Source organism: Lutra lutra, chromosome 8 (genome assembly GCF_902655055.1).
Source record: "Lutra lutra chromosome 8, mLutLut1.2, whole genome shotgun sequence".
In the NCBI taxonomy this organism is placed as follows: domain Eukaryota; kingdom Metazoa; phylum Chordata; class Mammalia; order Carnivora; family Mustelidae; genus Lutra; species Lutra lutra.
In genome coordinates, this window is record NC_062285.1 from 78,154,355 (window position 1) to 78,175,241 (window position 20,887).

The 20,887-nt window shown below is 35.0% G+C and overlaps 1 protein-coding gene across 6 annotated transcripts in view; it reads left to right on the plus strand.

The window, feature by feature from the left end:
• Positions 1-20,887, plus strand: part of CCDC91 (coiled-coil domain containing 91) — a 377,326-nt gene that overhangs the window by 260,196 nt on the left and 96,243 nt on the right. For all 6 annotated transcript variants that reach the window (XM_047741685.1, XM_047741684.1, XM_047741683.1 and 3 more), the window contains one exon: positions 2,067-2,243. In XM_047741685.1, coding sequence (XP_047597641.1) covers positions 2,067-2,243 — 177 coding nt within the window. The remainder of the gene's footprint in view (positions 1-2,066; positions 2,244-20,887) is intronic.

The following is a 20,887-nucleotide window of genomic DNA, read 5'->3' on the forward strand; positions in this document are numbered from 1 at the left end:
CAGCGTATTGCCTCAGAAACAACATGGAGGTGGTACTGTTTCTTTGGTATAGAGTTTGAGGTGCCCATGATATATTCAGATGGCAAGGCAAGTAGGCAACTAAATCTACCTGGCAGCTCAGAAAGGAATGACTTGAAAACACTAATCTCTTTTTCAGCAGACAGATGGTAATGGTAACCATGGAAATTATTGTTATGTATAATCACCTCTCTGGAGAGTATAGAGTAACAAGTGGTACTAGGCCTGAACCCTGAAAGAACTCCAAAATTTAAAATCGAGAGAGAGGAGAAAGTTCCAAAGAACTGAACAGAGTCAGCCATATAAGTAGAAATAAAAGCAGCATGCTGTTATGCAAACCAAGAAAAGGAAAACAGAAATAGTCAGCGATGTAAGAGGTTACTTTGATGTCAAGAAAAGTAGGGATTAAAACAAACAAACAAAAAAACAAAACATGTTATTTGGATTTAACAAAATGGAGAGCTTTGGTAAGCATAGTAAGAGAGTAGTTTCAGGGAAGAATTATAGAGTAAAACAGGAGTTCAGAAAATGGTAACTCACTTTGATAACTTGTCTCAAATTTGGCCAACTGGAAGAAAGAGAAAAGGGTGGGCATCAAAAGTGGGAGGACCATAGACATTACTACATCCCAAAGTATGATGGTTTTCTTGAGAGAAATTCTCCTGTTTGAGTTGCAACTGAAGTCAATAGTTTTCATGGAAAACCATTTTACTGAATAACAGGGGTTACGCAGACTTTATTATTTGGCAGACATTTTCTCCAAAGTAAACAGAGTGAGCCCAGCATCTCCAGAAAATTGTTTTTGTTGCCCATGATAAAAGTTGAGCTTTAAAACAAAATTAGAATTTTGAAAAATTTGTATCTACTTTCAGATACTTAAAGGCTTTTCTGATGAGATTGATGGTGATATTAACAAATGTGACCTTTGTTTTTGTTATGATATAATGAAATGTGTCAAATTCTAGAGGAGATGCATAGTATACTGAATCAATATTTTCCAAATAAAAATGCTTAAGAAATTCATGCATAAAGGACTCATTTAAAGTGCAAGAAAAGAAAATGTGGCAGAATACAAAAATTTCATTGCAACTATATGATTTTCCCTATTGCAGCTAGCCTTTAAGAACTATCCCATGTTGGGCACCTGGGTGGCTCAGTCATTAAGCATCTGCCTTCGGCTCAGGTCATGATTCCAGGGTACTGAGATTCAGCCCTGCATCGGGCTCCCTGCTCAGTGGGAAGCCGGCTTCTCCCTCTCCCACTCTCCCTGCTTGTGTTCCCTCTCTTGCTGTCTCTCTCCCTATCAAATAATAAATTTTTAAAAATCTTAAAAAAAAAAAACTATCCTGTGTTAAAATTTTGATATGGAACCATCAATATCTACAAAGATCCAAACTGGCTACTAAGTACTCCTCCCTTTTCTACTCCATATCAGTGTGAGACTGAGTTTTCTTTATGTCCTTAAACCAAAAGCCTTACTACAGATTTAATACAGAAGGCAGATATGAGAACCTAGTTGTTTTCTATTAAGTCAAATATTAAGGAGGTCCACAGATTTTCTTCTCACTTCTTCATTTTGGAAAATATAGTTATTTTTTCATAAAAGATATTCATTAATATACAGTGCATTTAATGTTACTATAAAATTAGTAAATATTTTTATTTTGTCTTGGTTTGAGTTTCTAATACAGTGATCATAATATATACAACCAGCACAAACAAAAGCTCTTTGAAGTACTCCATAATTTTTAAGAATGTAAAGAGATTCTAAGACCAAATAGTTTGAAAACTTCTACTTTAAGTTAAGGCTTAGTTTCTGTGAAGTTTAGATGTGCCTTGGAAATAATGTATGAATATTTGTACAAAAACAAGTAATTGATTTGATTTTTACACCAATTATTAAGTATGGATAAAAACAACAGCGTCAGAACTAAACCCTATAGAATTCAAGTTTTGTACCTTTTAGGTTAACCCAAATCTTTCTTATTCAAGGATTTATGCAGTCACTCATTCAAATATTTTCATTTGAGTCATTATTTGTTTTGAAGCTTGAGAAAGAAGCAATGAAGGATGCAGTTTTAAAAGCCGTAGAAGAAGAAAGAAAAAATTTGGAAAAAGCTCATGCTGAAGAAAGGGAGTTATGGAAGACTGAGCATGCAAAAGATCAAGAAAAAGTATCTCAGGCAATTCAAAAAGCTATACAAGAACAAAGAAAAATAAGTCAGGTTAGTAAAATTCACTCTTTGTAAATACTTTCTTTTTCCTTATTTTTCTCAAAATGAAGTTTCCTTATTATTATTTTATCTTAAAATCACCGTAGTGGACATACCAGTATTAATTATTTTGCCTTTGATAGTAATATTTTAAACTAATAATTTTTAATGTATCAGTGTATTTCTACTTTCTGATATTGAAAATCCTATAATTTTATCTTTTACCATTTTTAAAAAAGTCAGAATCCAAACTTATGTTTAGTTATTGCAACTACACAAAACTCTGGTTTAATTTTTTCTTTTTTCACAAATACATAAGTATGCACACACAATCAATGCAAAATAATATACATAGGTAGAAAGCAGTTTGATTCTTTTAATAATGTCTGATTTATGTATCTGTATATCCATAGCTGATACTGATTATTAGTAGGACTTCACACATGATCCCTGTGGTTTCATAAACAGTATTATATATCAACAAGTATGGCCTACATACAAAATAACTTTTGTCTACTTAAGTGAACAGTTAAAAACTACAGTACTTTCATTTTCCATAATTGAATTTGCATGGCTCTATTTTCCATATTTTTAGTCTTTTTGTAACAGAGGCACTGAAATACCTGAATAAATTTCCCCTTAAAGAAGTGTAAAGAGCAAAAAATACATTTGTAGAAGTCTTTGTTTTCCATGATAAAAGTATTATATACCCTACCATTGTTTATTCAGTCATGCATTATAAATATAGCTAAAGCGACTAACATTTACCAAACAACCTAGAAGACTTTCTTACAATTCGTTAGCTAATCTTCATGAAGCCTTAAAAATGTCAATGCTTTTAATATCCAGGATAAATGTTATGCACTTTTTAAAAAATGTCACTTAAATTTATTGTCAAGCACATAGTCACCCATTTGTTATAAAAATTAAACAGATCTTTATGTAGTATTTGTTATAAGAAAACAGTAGTGTAGTGACAGATCTTATTTTATTATTTCTTTGCTTTTTTCTGTTAGAGTAATGATTACTTTGTAATTCTTCTGTTGTTAGTATCATTGATTACATATTGAGCACATATTGTTTATAAGATGTTTAATTGTCAGTTGGTTGGAATTTGATGCTGGTAAGGTCACGATCTTTGGTTAAATTCTGATTTGGGAGCATTTACTTAAAACTTTTTGTGGCCACAGACCACTCCTCTAACCTCACATAGATGTGGACTGTTAGTCACCATGAACTTGGGCAAGAGTGCATGAATAAATCCGCACATGTTCATCACTCCAACAGAAAAGTATATATCATAAAGGGCATAATTCTCTGCTGGTTTGTTGGGAGCATTCTTGCCTACAGAAAAAACTATAATATATGATATACTTTAACATCTGTTTGCCACAGTTTCAGAGTACTGTGAAGATAATCCAAGCCTGTCATGAATAAATGCATTGTATTTATTTTCTTCCAAATGTTTGCATGTTTTAGGTACATGTGAGAAAGTGAGTATGTGTGTGTGGTATGTGTGTCTGTGTGTGCTTAACTGCTTTGTGGCTAAGGGAATTGAACAGAGAACATAAATAGCAGAAAAACAATGTTTCCGGTTAACCCTCAGGCTTTCAAATGTGAGGTCGTAATGTCAAGTGTATTCTATCTTCTTAAATAGCTGCTTTCGTTTTCATGTAGTTGTAGTTAAGAAACTACAACCAAACAATTGTCATTCCATTAGCTCCTTAGAGATTCATAGTTCTAGTTTAGAAAATTGACAAATTACTTCTCTTGGGAGCCATATAAAGTTCATATCTTTGGTTTATTTAGGCCAGTAGGGTAAGCATGCAAATTGACATGGTCAAACTTACTTTTCAGTGTTTCACATTAATAATTGGAGTGACTTCCTGCCATCTTCCAGGGACTGTACTTATTTCTGGTGATGGAGTAGTAAGAAAAAAAATCAACAACTTGCCTGCCTTCTTGTGAAGAAGACTGATAGGAAAGTATTAAAGCATAATATGAAATAGTGATCAGTGTCATGAATTAAAATGAAGCTGGGTAACATCTAGAGAGTCAGGGAACCTAAACAGGGTAGTCAGGTAAGGACTCTAAGGAGTCAGCATTTGACCTGAGGCCTGCATGGAAGTGAGGAGTTTACTTTGTGACTAGTTGGGGAGAGAATGTTTCAGGCAGGGGAATAGCAAGTACTAAGGCTCTGCGGCAGAAAGATTATTGGTGTAATTAAAACTGTATGGTACTGTTATGGATACAGAGCAGTTAGACCAATGGATTAGTTTGGAATATAGAAGGATGTAAAATTTTCTGTAATTCATAAATCTATAAAGATGATATTATAATTTAGGTAGGATAAGTTACTGTAGCAAATAGCAAATCATGGGTTTTAATCTGAGTTGCATGGAAAGGGGCCCATACAAGTCTGTGAAATTATGCAAAACAATGTAAATGTATAGACTTTTCTGCAGAAATGGTCCATAGTTTTTAATTAGATTCTCAAAAGTATCTTACTAATTAACCCAGAAAAGATTGAAAATAATTGTAATTGGACACCCATTTCTTTCTGGGCTTTGTACACTAAAACGAATTCCAGGTAGATTAAATGTTCAAACTTGCAAACTTAATGTACTAAAAAGCAATTGAACAAATACTGATATTCTTAGAAATGGAGAGTCTAAGCACTTCAGGAATGATAGACTAAAGATCTCTGCAAATTACCTTCTCCATAGAGGGAATGATAACACTAGCAAAATTGTCAAAATCAACTTTTTCAGAACTCTGAATATTAACCAAAGGTTTCAGTAACCCAAGGAGTATTTTATTCAGCAAAAATAGTTAAAGCTCACTAAGAACAGCAAGATTCGTAGATTTTAGCTTGCTTTACTCCCACCCTCTTTTCTCTAGTTGCATAGTAGATTTAAAAAGTAGTAGCTTCACAACAATGATAGCTATGAAAAACAGCAGTGTAGAAGCCACTGGAATGGGCAGGCTAAATTTGGAGCTCCACAAAAACAAAAACAAAAAACCTTTCTCCAGGGAATTGGTTTGACCTATCTGATAGCTTCCCAGAGTGTCCCCATTTGCTTAGAGCTTACGTATTAGGAGAGCCCTATCCTCATACTGTTTGTGAAAAACAGTAAGTGGCAATTGTTTAACCTGTGCCTGAGACAGAAATACCACTTGGTCAAACAAGCCTGGCCAAAAAACTTAAAAGGGACATTTGGGAAATGTGATTATTATAGGTGGCTTTGAAAAGCTCCAACTTTAAAAAATAATCCTGGATTTCTTGAGGGCCATGCACATGCACTAGGTTGTGCACCTGCCCAGGAAAGACCTGAGAATACCCTAATCTCTCACCACTGACTGATTTTGATTCTGTTCAAGCAAAAAGTGAAGGCTAAGACAGAATTGTAAACTGACAGTGTTAAAGGTGTTACCCAGCACCCACACTCCCCGGGAAAATGATGGATCACTTATCTAATGCAAGGTATTCACTATCTAATTATTTGCTGACTACCTGGGTAACTCAGCAGAGACCTTAGTGGCTATACATGACAAAAAATACAGACTTTGCAGAATTAGGTCAGGAAAGTTACTAGACAAATAACAACAAGAACAATGACTCCTGGGAGCTGAAAGAGATCTGATTTCTAGAGTTGCTATATTATATTATTTTAATGTCCATTTTTATCAACAGTAAGAGATAGGCAAAGAAACAGGAAGGTATGGCTCATGTGCAGCAAAACCAAAGCAGTCAATGGGAGATACGTTGATATTGGACTAAACAAGGACAAATCTGCTAGTATAAATATGTTAAAAGAATTAAAGGAGATCATTTCTCCAGATTTATAAGCCTCCTCATCTTACACATTATGTGTATGTATGCTCTTCATAAACTAGCACTAGAAATTGTTGAAGGACTGCTCTGTTTTTAAAAGTGCCCCTCTTTGTTGTAAAAACAAGATTGCAGATACATGGGTGTATGCTTATTTTCCTTCCAACTCAGAGAGTACTTTTCATTTGTTGGAGGGGAAAAGGCCCTAACCTCCTATCTTGCAGTTTATAATTCTTTTACACCATATATCAAATTCAGATACCTACTTATTTGACTGACCTTCCCACTGAACTGAGAATTTCCTAAGTGTCTCAATCATATTTATGTTGTGGAGGCCCTAGCCTAATATGTAGCTTATAGAATGTGTTCCAGAAAACTAATCATTGTCCTTAAATATCAGGATCCAAAATATCATACAATTAACTCAGGAGGATGACTTACAAGACTTAATTGTATTCACCCAAAATTCTCAAGTAAATACATAGACATCATTTCATTAATTAATCAACATTAATTCCATAAAAAGGCAAATTGGAAAAAGCAATAAAGTACTACAGTTTGGTTTGTAAAAAAACTCCTTAATTAATTATCCTAAGTTACCTAAGTTGCAGGACCAGAAATATAGTTTATAAATAGACTTTACCCCTAGGCTTCTAGTGATAGGAATGTGAAATTCTGCCTCTTGAGCTTGTCCATACCCTTATAATCATGGGATTTTAACTGTGAGTTTCAGATTTGTATTTAATGTCCTTGTTATTACTTTTAGGGAAATACCTGGAATGTTAGATATTGCAAAAGTTGACAGAGTGTCATTGTCTCTTTTAACTTTAACAGAAAACAATAATAGTTCTCTGTGTTTATGTTTCACTTACCTGGCTTTATTCTCTACAAGTATTTTAGGCTGCTAGCTAAAAACCCATTTTTTTTTTTTAAAGATTTTATTTATTTATTTGACAGAGAGAGATCACAAGTAGATGGAGAGGCAGGCAGAGAGAGAGAGAGGGAAGCAGGCTTCTCGCTGAGCAGAGAGCCCGATGCGGGACTCGATCCCAGGACCCTGAGATCATGACCTGAGCTGAAGGCAGCAGCTTAACCCACTGAGCCACCCAGGCGCCCTAAAAACCCATTTTTATGGAAGTCTTTCCTCAGCTCTGGCTGCGGGAAATAGTAATATAATAAGAGTGGTAGTGGTGGTGGGGACGACAAGAACTTTTAACAGTAGCAAGGTCACTAATTCACTTCTAAGTACCAGACCGTTCTCTCCTGGTTTTTTCATGTGTGATTTCATATAATACTCACAAGAGGCAGAAACGATATCTCCTCTTTTACAAATACAGAAATTAAATCTTAGATTGTGTAACTCCTTAGAAGAGATAACAGGCTGTACTCAGATCAGAGGGCGTTACTGAGAAGGCAGTAACCTGCGCTGTTCCCTCTCCCACTGTTCTCATCTCAGGATAAAGCACACATTGCTCTCAATGGTTATTTCATCTATAGGTAATTTCAGCCACAAAAACTCAAAGGGGCTATTTATCCTTTCTTTATTTATCAGTAATATTTATGGAGTATCTACCATGCATCAGCTCTGTTGGAGGTTCTGGGCATGCAGCATCAAAGAAGATAGACAAGGTCCCTAGGCATTCATGGAACTTACACCCAAGTCGAAAAAGACTTACAGTGAATAGGGCAATTCCATATAGTGATATGAACGGTGGAAAGGGTTATGTGTTTCACTGAGAATGGGTGGTAGAAGTTTTATTTAGATAAGGAAATTAAGGAAGAAGCCAGACTCAAAAAATTTACATGTTACAATTCTACTTGTATGAAGTTTTGAAGAAGGCAAAACTGATTTAAGAGGAAAGAAATCAGGAGTTGTTGGGGGGGTACTTTTTGAAAGTGATAGAAATATTTTAATCATAATTGTGACGATTACATTTGATGTTTTACCAAATTATATATTTTATGGTGATGCGTCTTCTTACTGTATATAAATACTACTTTAATAAAACTTTTTTTTTTAAACAAATAACTACCAGAATAAATTCTTGGCTATATGGCAATTTGAGATGGTGAGGAGGTTTGAGTTTCATGGGGATAAATAATGTAATTTGTGCATATTAAATTTGAGGTGCCTATTCATAATCCTAGAGGAAATGGTGAGTAAGCAGTTAGAAGTGTATTCTTCTGTGTCTGGAGTTCAGGTGTGTTGTTAGGGCTGGAGATCAAAACTTGGGATTAATAACCATAGAGATGGTGTCAAAGCCAAATACATAAAAAACAAAAATTTTCTGGATGGGCGGGACTCTATATGACATTCTCTCACTGAATGTAACCATCTTCTACTAGGAAAAATATGGCCACGTCAGATTAACTGTGTAACAGTGGAAATAGTCTCATACTTAGGAGGGTTATATTTCAAGGAATATTGTAAAGGTGTTGAAGTTACTGGTGCTTTCTGTATCACACTGCTACGCAGATTTAGTGGCCAGAGCTTCCTTCCAGTTTCTAGGAAGCTCAGGGTTATGAGTCTAAACAGCAGCTCCTACCAGTCTCTGCCCACCACCTGTCTGGTTTCAGAGGCCAGCATGCATTCCTTCCCCTCGTTCTTCCCTAATCTCTTGTATCCGTACAGCCTGAAGAATACTGTCTGGGGGACTATAGACTGTTTGAATACTGACATTATCAAAGCTAGGAAGCCATCTTTTTAATTTTAAGATTCAGGTCATTCCATAGCACTCAAAGTTAATTAAAAGAATTAAAATTTATTTCATCTAAAAATAAAACAGAATTAATAGCAATTAGCAATTTTGACCACTAAGTCACACTAGAAATAAGGAAAAGATGGAGTTCTGCAAAGGGAAAAACAGTATAAACTTAAGTAACTAAAATTACTCTGACAAAAGTAAGGAAGACAAAGAGCTTTGGCTTTATAATTTACCTGTAGATTTTCTCTGTGTTAATACTGGCACTAACCGAAGAGATAATGTTAAACTATGACAGAAAATGCAGTTCCTAAGGATTGGGGCACATATTTCTCTGAATTGATTTGAGAGATAATTTTGTTTGGCCTTCATCATAAATTAAGACTAAGTCAGAGTGTGGATTGAGTGGGCTTTTTTTTTTTTTTCCTGAAATATTCAGAAGAAAGTTAATGACTCTGAGTTTTTTGGTTTTCATAGTAAATGAATTCTGTGTCCCTTGAAAATTGTTAACAAAAGGAAAGTACATTTGTTACTGACACCAAAAAGGGCAAAAAGAGGAGTCATTAATTTTGCTGTTCTAGCAAAGTCCTGTAAAAGGACTCCAGGGCATACAGACACTTAAACGATGTCTGACGTTAGAAGCTCTTCATAATAGTTTATAACCACAGCCACTGTAATTTGGGGTTATGTTTCCCCCAAAGCCACAAACATTACAATCAGTGGTTAAATTTTCTTTAAGAAATTCAGCATTGCCACCTGACCCTTCTTTTAAAAAAGGAAATAGCATTTCTATTTTAGCTTAGGCCAGATAATTTCACAACACTGAAATAATTTTTCTGTATTGACTTACTGAGCTTTGATTCATTAGTTTGTTTGAAAGTTTTTATTTGTAAAACTTTGATAGCCACCTAGTTAATTAAAGGTAAAATCTTAATCACATTTTTTTTAAAGATTTTATTTATTTATTTGGCAGACAGAGATCACAAGTAGGCAGAGAGGCAGGCAGAGAGAGAGAGAAGAGGAAGCAGGCTCCCTGCTGAGGTGAGAGCCCGATGTGGGGCTCGATCCCAGGACCCTGGGATCATGACCTGAGCCGAAGGCAGAGGCTTTAACCCACTGAGCCACCCAGGCGCCCCTTAATCACATTTTTTTTCAAAATTATTGCACTTAGGGACAAGTAACAAATAGTGCATCAATTATCTTCTCATCTCTCAAGAAGACCTTTCCCTCCTGCTATATTTCCTATTTTCATTCAGTGAGATATCTACCAAGTTGCCCAGTCCAGACAACTGGAGATTTTCCTAAGCTCTCCCTCTCTCAACCCCATTTTGATACATTAAAACCTTTCCATTTTACCTGAGAGAATCCTTAAGTGTACACCTCCGGCCCGCCATCACTGACTTCATCGTGGTTCTGGTTGTTTACCTTGACCACCTACATTGATTTCTTGGCTTCCAGTTTTGTCCCCTTTCAATTTGGAATAAAAAAATGAATGAACTTTAAATTCTTCAGTGTCTCCCCATAGCCTATAGGATCACGTTCAAGCTGGTTAGCATGCACTATAAATCTTTGAGCACATGAAATAGAAACTTTCAGTGACCCGGTCCCTACTTATTCAGTTCATCTGCTGCCATTCTCCTTCACATTTCGTGCTTTTAGTACCAAACTGCTGGTATTCATATCATGCTGTTTGATGGCATTGGGCCTTAGTCACACTGTACCTTCAGCCTAGAATACCATCACTTTCCTAACTTGCAAAACCCACTCATATCTAATAACTTAGCTTTTTTTTTTTTCCTCCAGAAAACTTCTTTTTACATTTCTTAGATTAAATCAGTGTTCTTTCTTCTTCTTTGACATTCAGTATATAACTATACCACTACCCAGGCATATTATATTTAAAGATTCTGTTTCTCTGTTTTCTCCCCTAGATTTAAGCAACCCAGAAGTAGGAGTTGAGTCTTGAAAACTGCAGTAGGTTATAAGATGGTATAGAACCAACATTGTTTTAAGGAGACATATTAATCTTTTAAAAATGTACTTGATCTCCATCAATACAATTTAGCTCTTTTAGAGTTTTGGCTGCCTTTAAGTGATACATTTTACCAAAAGTGGGGTCACCAAAAACAGTGCTTTGGGTGTTGTCATCCTTTAAAAACATATTAATCAGATTGTCTGTGGGGTGCCAAACTAACATGATTCTTGTTATTCAAGGAAATAGTAATCAGGGAGAAAAAAAAAAAAGAGTGATTACTTTTAGCTTCAGCAAAGGATTACTTTGAACAGCTTGTATAGATTTGCAGTAAAGTGATGAGTGGATGCATGAGTCCAAATAGAATTCTTAGATAAAGTCGTATACTTTCTTTCACTGGTCCAATGGAAGCATTGCATTCATTTCCATATCCATGTTTTAAGAGAGATATTTCCAAATCAGAATGAGATCATCTTAGATATTACTGGTGTCCCCTTAGCAACTGTTCCTCCCTTCCCAAAGTGATACTTTTTATCTCTTAGCCATGTGGTTTAGGTGAGATTTAACCTACTTTCTAATTTTAGGCATAAACCCTTATTTACTTAGGCTTATAATGATTATGTCCTACCCTTATGTTAGCAGGTTCTAAGAATTCACACATTTTCTGAGTCAAGGCTGTAAGGCTCCATTTTGGAACTTGCTTCCTCAGATATATAAACACTGTCATTCACAGTAAAAAAATGGGAAAAATCCTTGGAAGTGTTAATAACCCCCTTGGGGGTTATGTGTAGAACTATGTGAGAATGGATCCATATGTGTAGAACTATTGTGAGAATGGATCCTACCCCAAAGGCAGAGCTAAGAACTGGAAATGGAGAAATTTGCATCCTTGATCACATCGCTTGAACACTAATGGAAGCTTACCCTTAGTTCTTTCATGTGAGACTGCAAATTCTTTTTAAAGTCAGTTCGTGAGTTTTCTGTTACCCTGTGATCAAAAGAATAACTGATTACCAAAATAAATATGCTAAGAAGTAGGTGGGATTGGGTGTGAGTCCTAGCCTGCACTGAAGTAACCTTGACCACTTTTTAAAAATGTATGAGACTCCATTTTCAGATCCGTAAAGTGGGATTAATAATACCTGCTTTACAGAGTTGCTATGAGGCCCTAGGAAACGTTTTAAAATGAAAACTGAGATAGACTTATGCAACAGCTTCAGACACTATAAATATCATGTAAAAAAGTATTGTGGGCAGATGAGTAACAGAGCAGGAAACCTTGTCACAACTATAGAAGGTATTGGAATATTTAGTTGAGAGAAGAAAAGAATAAAGGTATGGTAACATTCTTCACCTGTTTGAAGGACTATCATAAAATGAGTTTTTTTCTGTTTAATTGGCGGGGGGGTATATGTTAGAAGTAGTAGGTAAGGGGCGCCTGGGTGGCTCAGTGGGTTGAGCCGCTGCCTTCGGCTCAGGTCATGATCCCGGGTCCTGGGTTCGAGCCCCGCATCGGGCTTTCTGGTCGGCGGGGAGCCTGCTTCCTCCTCTCTCTCTGCCTGCCTCTCTGCCTACTTGTGATTTCTCTCTGTCAAATAAATAAATAAAATCTTAAAGAAAAAAAAAAAGTAAAAAAAAAAAAAAAGAAGTAGTAGGTAAAAAAAAAAAATTTAACTCAGTACAGTATAAAGCTACCAAATCACAATTTATCTAGCAAAAAGGATACCATTTTTATCCAGGATTTTGACGAATGGATTGGGTGGAAGATGAATGTATATATTGAAAATATAATTTCTACTGTCATTTTTTTGGTTTAGGGATTTGTTTGACTTTCGTGTCATTATAGTTACATGGCAATTTCCAACTCCACAGATTTATAACTAATTACTAACATTCTGGAAATCGGCCACTCTTATAGTCATTGAAAATGCTCTCTTAGAAATAATTACTGTAAAACCCCTTTTAAAATATTTATATTGTGTGTACATAGCTGTGTATATGAGCCTCTGAAACTGATTCTGGGGATGAAATGGAAGTACGCATACATCACTATCTTATTAACTTTAAACACCAAATTATCATTGCCTTTGTGATTTTATTTTAGCACTTTTTACATTATATTTTGCTTAACTTTCCTGTGTCTTTCACACAGATCTCTGTTAGGGCCCAGAAACTTTAATTATAAGTATCATTGATGAGTCATCAATAAAGACCCAGCTGAAGTTCATTCACTTACTTCGTGTAGTGTCTAGAACATAGTCTGTGTTGTTGCCCAGATGGCTGCCGGTGTTTTGATATGTTACTAGTACTATTATTATTATTATTATTACAACCATCTTAACCACCTTTGTCATTTTAACACGTCACTGAGTGCTAAGAATAATAAACAGTGAGTGAGTGGAGATTTATTGTGATTACGGAAGGCCATAGTTTCCCAGCTGCCTCTAGGTGCCCTGGGTGCTGCAGGGTGTTTTCAGTATTAGAGGGCAACACACAGATACTTGGGATCTTTTGGAAACCAGGTAAACTACTAGGCTGGCAATACTAATTTGTCTTACATTCCTTTCTAGTACATCATGTCATAGTGACGTTAGGTTTGGGGGTTGCTGTGATAAAAAGCAAGTATCATGCAAATATCCCTGTGGAACAGGAAGTGAGAGTGTCATTGTCTGATCTTATGCCAGGAAGCTATGCAATTCCTGCTATGTACAGAACTCTTATGAATAAGGAATTTGGGTTAAAGATGAAATTAAAGTATTTGTGTTTCAGTTTTTGTATATCATCTTTTCAAATGGCTGCTGTGTTATGACCTAACCAGTTAGTAAATGAAATAATTAGGTATTTCTTTTGGCCTGGAGGGCACAGTAGAAAAAATTATTGAGGCAACAAGGGAACTGTGAACTGAGAAAATTTGGAAAGATTTACTCTAGGGTGCTCCCACCACACAGTTGCTCTGGGGAACACATAGATAAGTTACAATCCCTAACCTTAAGTAGATTTTCTTTGCATTGGAGAAACAAATTGACTTATTTATTGAAGATGAATTTGAATTGTGCATCTGTACTCTGTACCAGATACTATATTAGTTCTAGTCATAAAGAATATGAACTGTAATAAATATAATCCCTGATTTCAAAGAGATCTCAAGTTGGTAAGATAGATAAGTAAAGCAGCTATTACAGTGGTGAGTTGTGGAGTGCTTTGAGATATAAAATATAGGTTGCTCTTTGAAAACCTACAGGGGGTGCTAAACCCACCACCCTGTGAAAAGACGTGGAAGGTCTAAAGCATTTCAGGGAACATTACAGTTGTTGCTGCTCAGACTGAGTTGTGCAGAAGGAGTACATTTGATCATCACAGGAGGAGGCTAAGGGGAACTGACTTCCACCAGAGAGACCATGGCATATCCAGGGAACTGCATATCAGATACTGGCTATGAGCATGACAAATGATAGTTTTTGCAGAGATTACAAACCTGAATGAAACTGCCACTGTGTTCAGTGACCTTACAGTGAACTAGGGAATGTGTCAAGTGCATAAATTGCTCCAGTTTGAGGAAGGGTGAAATGCATGGTAAAGCACATATGGCTGAAGCATTTGATAGAAATTATAATAGTGGCTATCTCTGGTGGGCAAAAGCATGAGAGAACTTTCTGCAATATCTAGATGCTCTTTATCTTGATCTGGGTGGTAGGTGAATGGGTGTATGTGTATATGAAAATCCACAGAGCTTTACATACACTTAAGGTTCGTGCATTTCAGTATGTGCAAATTTTTTTAAAGCTATGCACAAAGGAAAAATAATGTAGTTATTATTAAAATAATTATTTACTTAAAATTGTGAGAAACATCTAACTGATGCGTCAGAGGAAAATCATAGTCTTAAATCATGTATTATAAAATAGAAAACACTGGAGAAGAATGGGCTAACACCCAACTTACTAATACAGTTCGAAAAGAAAGAATAGGATAATCCAGAGAAAATAGGAAGAAATAATAAAGTTTATGACAGAAATTTACAACGTAAATTGTAAAGTTTCAAAATATTATCATTTCTTTAAAAAGACATAAAATTCACAAATCTTTGACAAGATTGATGAAGATCTTATTAGTGAACATTGTCAGAATGAATCAAGTGACCTAAAATAGATGCAATACAGATTTTAAACATGATATAAGCAATATAAATAAGTTAGTACCAATCAGCTGTAAAGCTTAGACAAGATGAAAACTTGTCAAGAAAAATATAAATTGCAGAACTGAAGCAAGAAGAATTAGAAATGCGGAACAGTTCTATAGCTATAGAACAAACTATAGTCTAAAAATAATCATGTATCTTTAGAAATAAATGTAGATACACACTCATTTCCAGTAGATAAAACGTAATTCACCTCTGCTTGAGTATTGGCTGGGCTTAGTTGTTCATGTCTAATTGAATAAATTATAAAAGGGAAAAAATGTTTTAACTTTATAGCCATAAAACCTGGCAGATACCATATTAAACAAATGATCAAGGTTAACACAGCCAGTGATAAATTATGTTTAAGGCCACACTCCCCTCATATGATATAATGAGAGGTATGCTTCATCTCTGTGGTATTCTTCCCCCAAATCAGAACCCTAGTCTAATTATGAGAAAAAAAGAGATAAATCCAGATTTCTTCAAAATACCTGAAAAGTATTGTAAAGGAAAGACTGAGAAACTGTCAGAAATTAGAAGAGACTAATGAGATATGATGTCTGAATGCAACATTTTACCCTGGATTAATCCCAGAACAGAAAAAAGACATTAGTGGAAAACCTGGTGAAATACAAATAAAATCTATAATCTATTTATTATTATCGTGTGATGTTAATTTCTTTTTTAAAAATTAATTATTTTTATTAACATATAATGTATTATTTGTCCCAGGGGTACAGGTATGTGAATCATCAGGCTTACACATTTCACAGCATTCACCATAGTGTGATGTTAATTTCTTATCTTGATAAATGTACCATAATTATGTAAGATGTTACTATTAGGGGAAATTGGGTAAAATGTGTATGAGAACTCTTGTACTACCTTTGCAAGTTTCTGTAATTCTAAAATTATTTCCAAGTAAAAAGTTTAATACATTTTTCCTAACATGTATCTTGTTAAAAAGAACAGACAGTATACGTGTTTTTGTCCACCCCCTTCTAAAACTCCACTGAAATAAAAACTAGTGAAATGGAACCCTAAACTAGAAACTGAGAAGACCAGTGTATATTGTAGAAACTCCTAAAGGCTTGTTTGTGACACCGGAAACTTCTGGATGTGGGAATGAAGGGGAGAACTCAACTAGAAGGAAAGATTGAAAGTCTATTTAATAAGCAGTTAGGCCCCCACACGTTTTTTCCACTTCTGACAGAAACCTTGGGTTAATTCCCTGGAAAAAAATAAAATGTAGGGTCTCTGGACCAGGGATAACCAAGGCAAAGTGGACATGGGGTTGGGGGGAGAGCAAGGTGAAAAGTTTCATACTACTTACGGAGAACCTTAGCCATTTTTCCAACCCAGCTCTCAGAATGCCTACAACCAGACAGGAAATTGGAAGATTCTTTTCTGAGGAATTTAGACAGCCCAAGATAAAAGACCTTGGGTCTGATACTAATACCAAATGTATTGGTATCAGAAATTGCCCCAAGGAAACAACCGAGCCAGATTACTCTGCTATTAAGATCACAGTCCATAAACCACAACTGCAAGCACAGAAATATTACTCAGCATTTTAGTGCTCTCCTCTTTAAACACGAGCAAATAGTCAAGTATGAACAGATAACTTCCCTGAAAAACAGGGATTAAAACACTCTGTAAAGTGTGGAAAGTTAAAAAGAAACTTGTTAAGGTTCTTAAAGGTAAGAGAAGATTTTACATCTATGAAACAGGAAGAGGATGCTATTTTTAAGCCAAATAAAAGATTAGAAATCTAAAATGTACTAGAAAGTTTAAAAAAAAAAAAGATGAAGTTATAAAAGTCTTCCAGAGATAAGAGTATTAAAAAGAAAAAAAAAAAAACCCTCAAAAAACAAAAACAAAATAGGAGTGAAAAGAGTAGAAAATTAGCCAGCTTAGGAGGTTCATTAGCTGAATCAAAGGATTCTTGAAAAACAGAAAATAGAATGCAAGAAATAATGTATTTTTAGTATTATTATTATTAAAGTAAATCTCCCAAATTGAAGGACATGAGTTTTTCATGAAGAGCATGAGATTGTAAGACCTAAGTTTCTAAATAGACCTATAACTAGGTTTGTCATGAAATTTCTGAGAAACGGGGATCAAGAACATGTGTAAGACTTCTTAGAGAAGAAAAAAAACTTACACAATTGAAGAGGTATCAGAATCAAACTTCTCAAAAACCTTTAAAACTGAAAAAATTTCCAAGCTAGAAATCCACACTTAGCCAAACTATAAATTAAGGGTAAGGGTAGAACAAAGTCATTTTTCAGACAAAGGAAATACCAAAACTTTTATTTTCCATGTGCCTTTTCTCAAGAATCTCCTACAGGAGGTATTCTGTCAAAACAAAGGAGTAAACCAAGAAAGAAGAATTCAATGGTATCCAGAAAGCTGGAGTTAAATAGTTCAAGAGCCATGTAGTGAATTTCCAGAAATACACCTGAGAGAGATCCAAATTAGACAGTTATGTAACAGACCTAGAGAACAACCAATCCAGTATGGAAATATGTCCACGAGATATGTCTCCAATGCAATAAACATAATAGAAGGCCTGATATCTTTGAATATACTGAGAAGAAGATGTTCGGACAATTAGATGAGAATTTGGGAATCAGTTCATAATGCTTATTCGCTCAGGCCAATATAATGTGGCTGTAGTAACATAGGATCATCAGAAGATATTCTTCGGCAATTCTGTCCAGATGCTAGGTAACAATGCCTGAGCTAGTCTGCTAGAGCTTGGGAGATCACAAGAAGGAGAAACAAGCCTTCCTACCTGAGGCTACTCAGTAGTGGCAGCCACATCAGCCCCAACAGTTGACTTCATGTGCATGGAAGACCCCAGCCAAGACTAAAAGTACTGTCCAGTTGAGTCCAGCCCAGGTGGCTGACTTGGAGAATCATGACCTAAATCAGGGATTGACATTCTTTCTCTGTGGAGGATCATATAGTAATAGTTATAGGGTTTATGGCCTATCAAGGCTTAATCAAGAATATTATGTAGGTGCTTACATAACAAGAGGATTAAAAACTTCACAAATTTTATTGATGAAATTCAAAATCTAATGATTATTTATTTTAGAGAGAGCGCATGAGCAGGGGGAGGTGCAGAGGCAGAGAATCTCAAGCAGACTTCCCACTGAGCATGGAGCCTGACACAGGACTCGATCTCAGGATCCTGAGATCATGACCTGAGCCAAAAACCGAGAGTCAGACACTTAACCGACTAAGCCATCCAGATGCCCCAATAATATTTGTTAATAACATAAATCCAGTGACAATAGGATTTTCCTTGGGGAAGATAACATTTTGCTTAATTGTGGTTCAGAGTGAGATACACTAGCATGAAAAATGGCTGCAAAACTCATTAATGCTGATATGTTATGAGATTCTACATATATCATCTTTAAAAATGCCTAATGCAGGTAGATACTATCAAATATTGATATTGTCAATGAGCATATGATTTTAATTGAGCATATTCATTACATTATAGAATTAGGTTATTCTATTAATATTTTACATTGAGCATATCACTACAGTGTAGGTTAATTACTTCCAGTTGAAAGTTGGGTGAAAGTTTCTTAACTGCACAGTAATTGGATTTTGAAATATAGACATTTTATTTGTGTTTGCATCAATGTCTGAGAAGCACTGATGGAACTGTAGTTTGAACTCATAAATTTGTATAGGAGTAGAAGTCTCAATTTTATGAACAGTAAGGCAGCTTGACTTGACTCATGATTCAAACACTCATTTTCTAAGGTACATTTTCACAACCATGTGCAACATTTTAAATAATCTATAATTATGAAATATGCATACATTGTGTATTTAAAAAAAAAAAAAGAAACACACAGTTGCCCCAGAGAATTTCTGATACTATGGTTTCTAGCCCACAAACTAGAATTGAGTTGATTGCTGAAATTTGTTCCATAAATAATTTAACTGTGTTTATAATCCTTAACTAAATTACCCTGAAAAAGAACAAACACCACAGATCATTTATTAGTTTATGATCCTATGATTACTGAAATGTATGGTAGGTTAATGGAAACTAAAGCATAGCTATACTTCTGAGCAATAAGGAGAAATTAAAACTCTTAAATAAAATGTCACATAAACCTTTAGCCCTAAATGATATTCATCATGATGTATTTAATTGTTATAGCATAGAAACTGATTCCTAATCATTCAGTTTTTAAAGAAATTAGTATATAGAACTCTTTTTTCCACATTTAAAAACTAGCTGTGTAATCATTTGGATATGATTTCTTGCAGAGATCCTATTTTTTATTACATATATTTTAGATAAAAATATTTGATAGGATGAGAAACATAACTGATATATTTTGATAGATCGCAACATATATGCAAATGGATGTCCCTCCAAACTATTGGCCTTACAGCTGTGGTTCTCAGCTGGCGGCAATCTAGTGAGTAGAGGTCAGAGATGCTGCTCACCCCAGCACATCCCCCCACACCTCCCAGGGAAGAATTATCGATCGTGTTGAGGCTGAGAAACCTGCCTTAGAGAATATACGGTGTTCCAGTGGCATAACCATTCTAAATATATAAATATATATTTTATAAATATATAATAAATATAAATATGTAAATATATTATATATATTTATATATATTATAAATATATATTTTATATAAATATAAATATTCTAAAATATTCTGGAAAATACTCATTATAATCGCCTATTTGAATATACTTACTGGTGGCAAATCTTCATTCCGTGTGAGGTATATTTTGTCTTAGACTGATCCTCATGTCTCATAGGTAATTCAACAAAACATCTAGGCAGACATTCACAGGCACTTTGTATACTTGCACATAAAATTCACTAATTATTTCCAACTAATTCAGAATTTGGTCTGGTTAGAAAATGGATGGCTTAACCTTTACTTTTTATATTATAGTCAGAGGAATGTATTTATTGGCAAGTATTTTTTAAGGATGGATTTCACAACCTTGACTGTCACCGAATTTTCAACTGGAGAGGAGAGTTGAATTAAGGAACTTTTTTTGAAAATGGTTCTTTATCAGCTCAGAAAGCGAAGAGGATCCTCAAAAATGTGGATTGAGGGGGCACCTGGGTGGCTCGGTGGGTTAAACCTCTGCCTTCAGCTCGGGTCATGATCCCAAGGCCCTGGGATCGAGCCCCGCATCAGGCTCTCTGCTCAGCAGGGAGCCTGCTTATCCCTCTCTCTCTCTGCCTGCCTCTTTGCCTATTTGTGATCTCTGTCTGTCAAATAAATAATAAAATTTAAAAAAAAATGTGGATTGAGCGGATAATAAACTCTACACCCCCCAAAAGCCAATGAAAGAACAGATTAGCTAGTTCTTCATGTTTTTTCTGGATATATCCTTTTTGTTTAAATTGAGGGTTTTGCTTTCAAACAAACAAGTCTGGTCGCATTTACTGGTATGACCCTTGCTACATAGAAATTCTGGTTGATATTTAGTGTGACATGGATTTGTCTTTTACATTCAAATAATCCAGGTCTACAGTTCTTATCTGCAATTCTAAAATTCCAGAAGCTCTGAAAGCTAAGGATTTTATAACTCAACTATTGGCAAAACCTGACCTGAACTGATGTGAATATTTTTATACTTTTAATTTACCCACTCTCTACTCTAGAACTATTAATGTGTTATATTTCAGGGGCTTAGTAATATATTTTGCCTTTCCAAAATATGAAAATTTTCAAAGTTCAAATTAGTGTGAAACCAGTAAGAATTCTAATAATAGGTGATTTTAGTTTAAATAATTTTATTGGTTCTCATTTTTGTCTTCATAGGTTTTCAACTTTAATCTTTACAAATAATTAAGGAAACAACAGTACTCTATTATTTTATCAATGGAACTAAAGCTTAATGTATTCAGTGATTGAAGATAAAATGGTAACCATTTTTCAAAGTTACTGCCATTATAG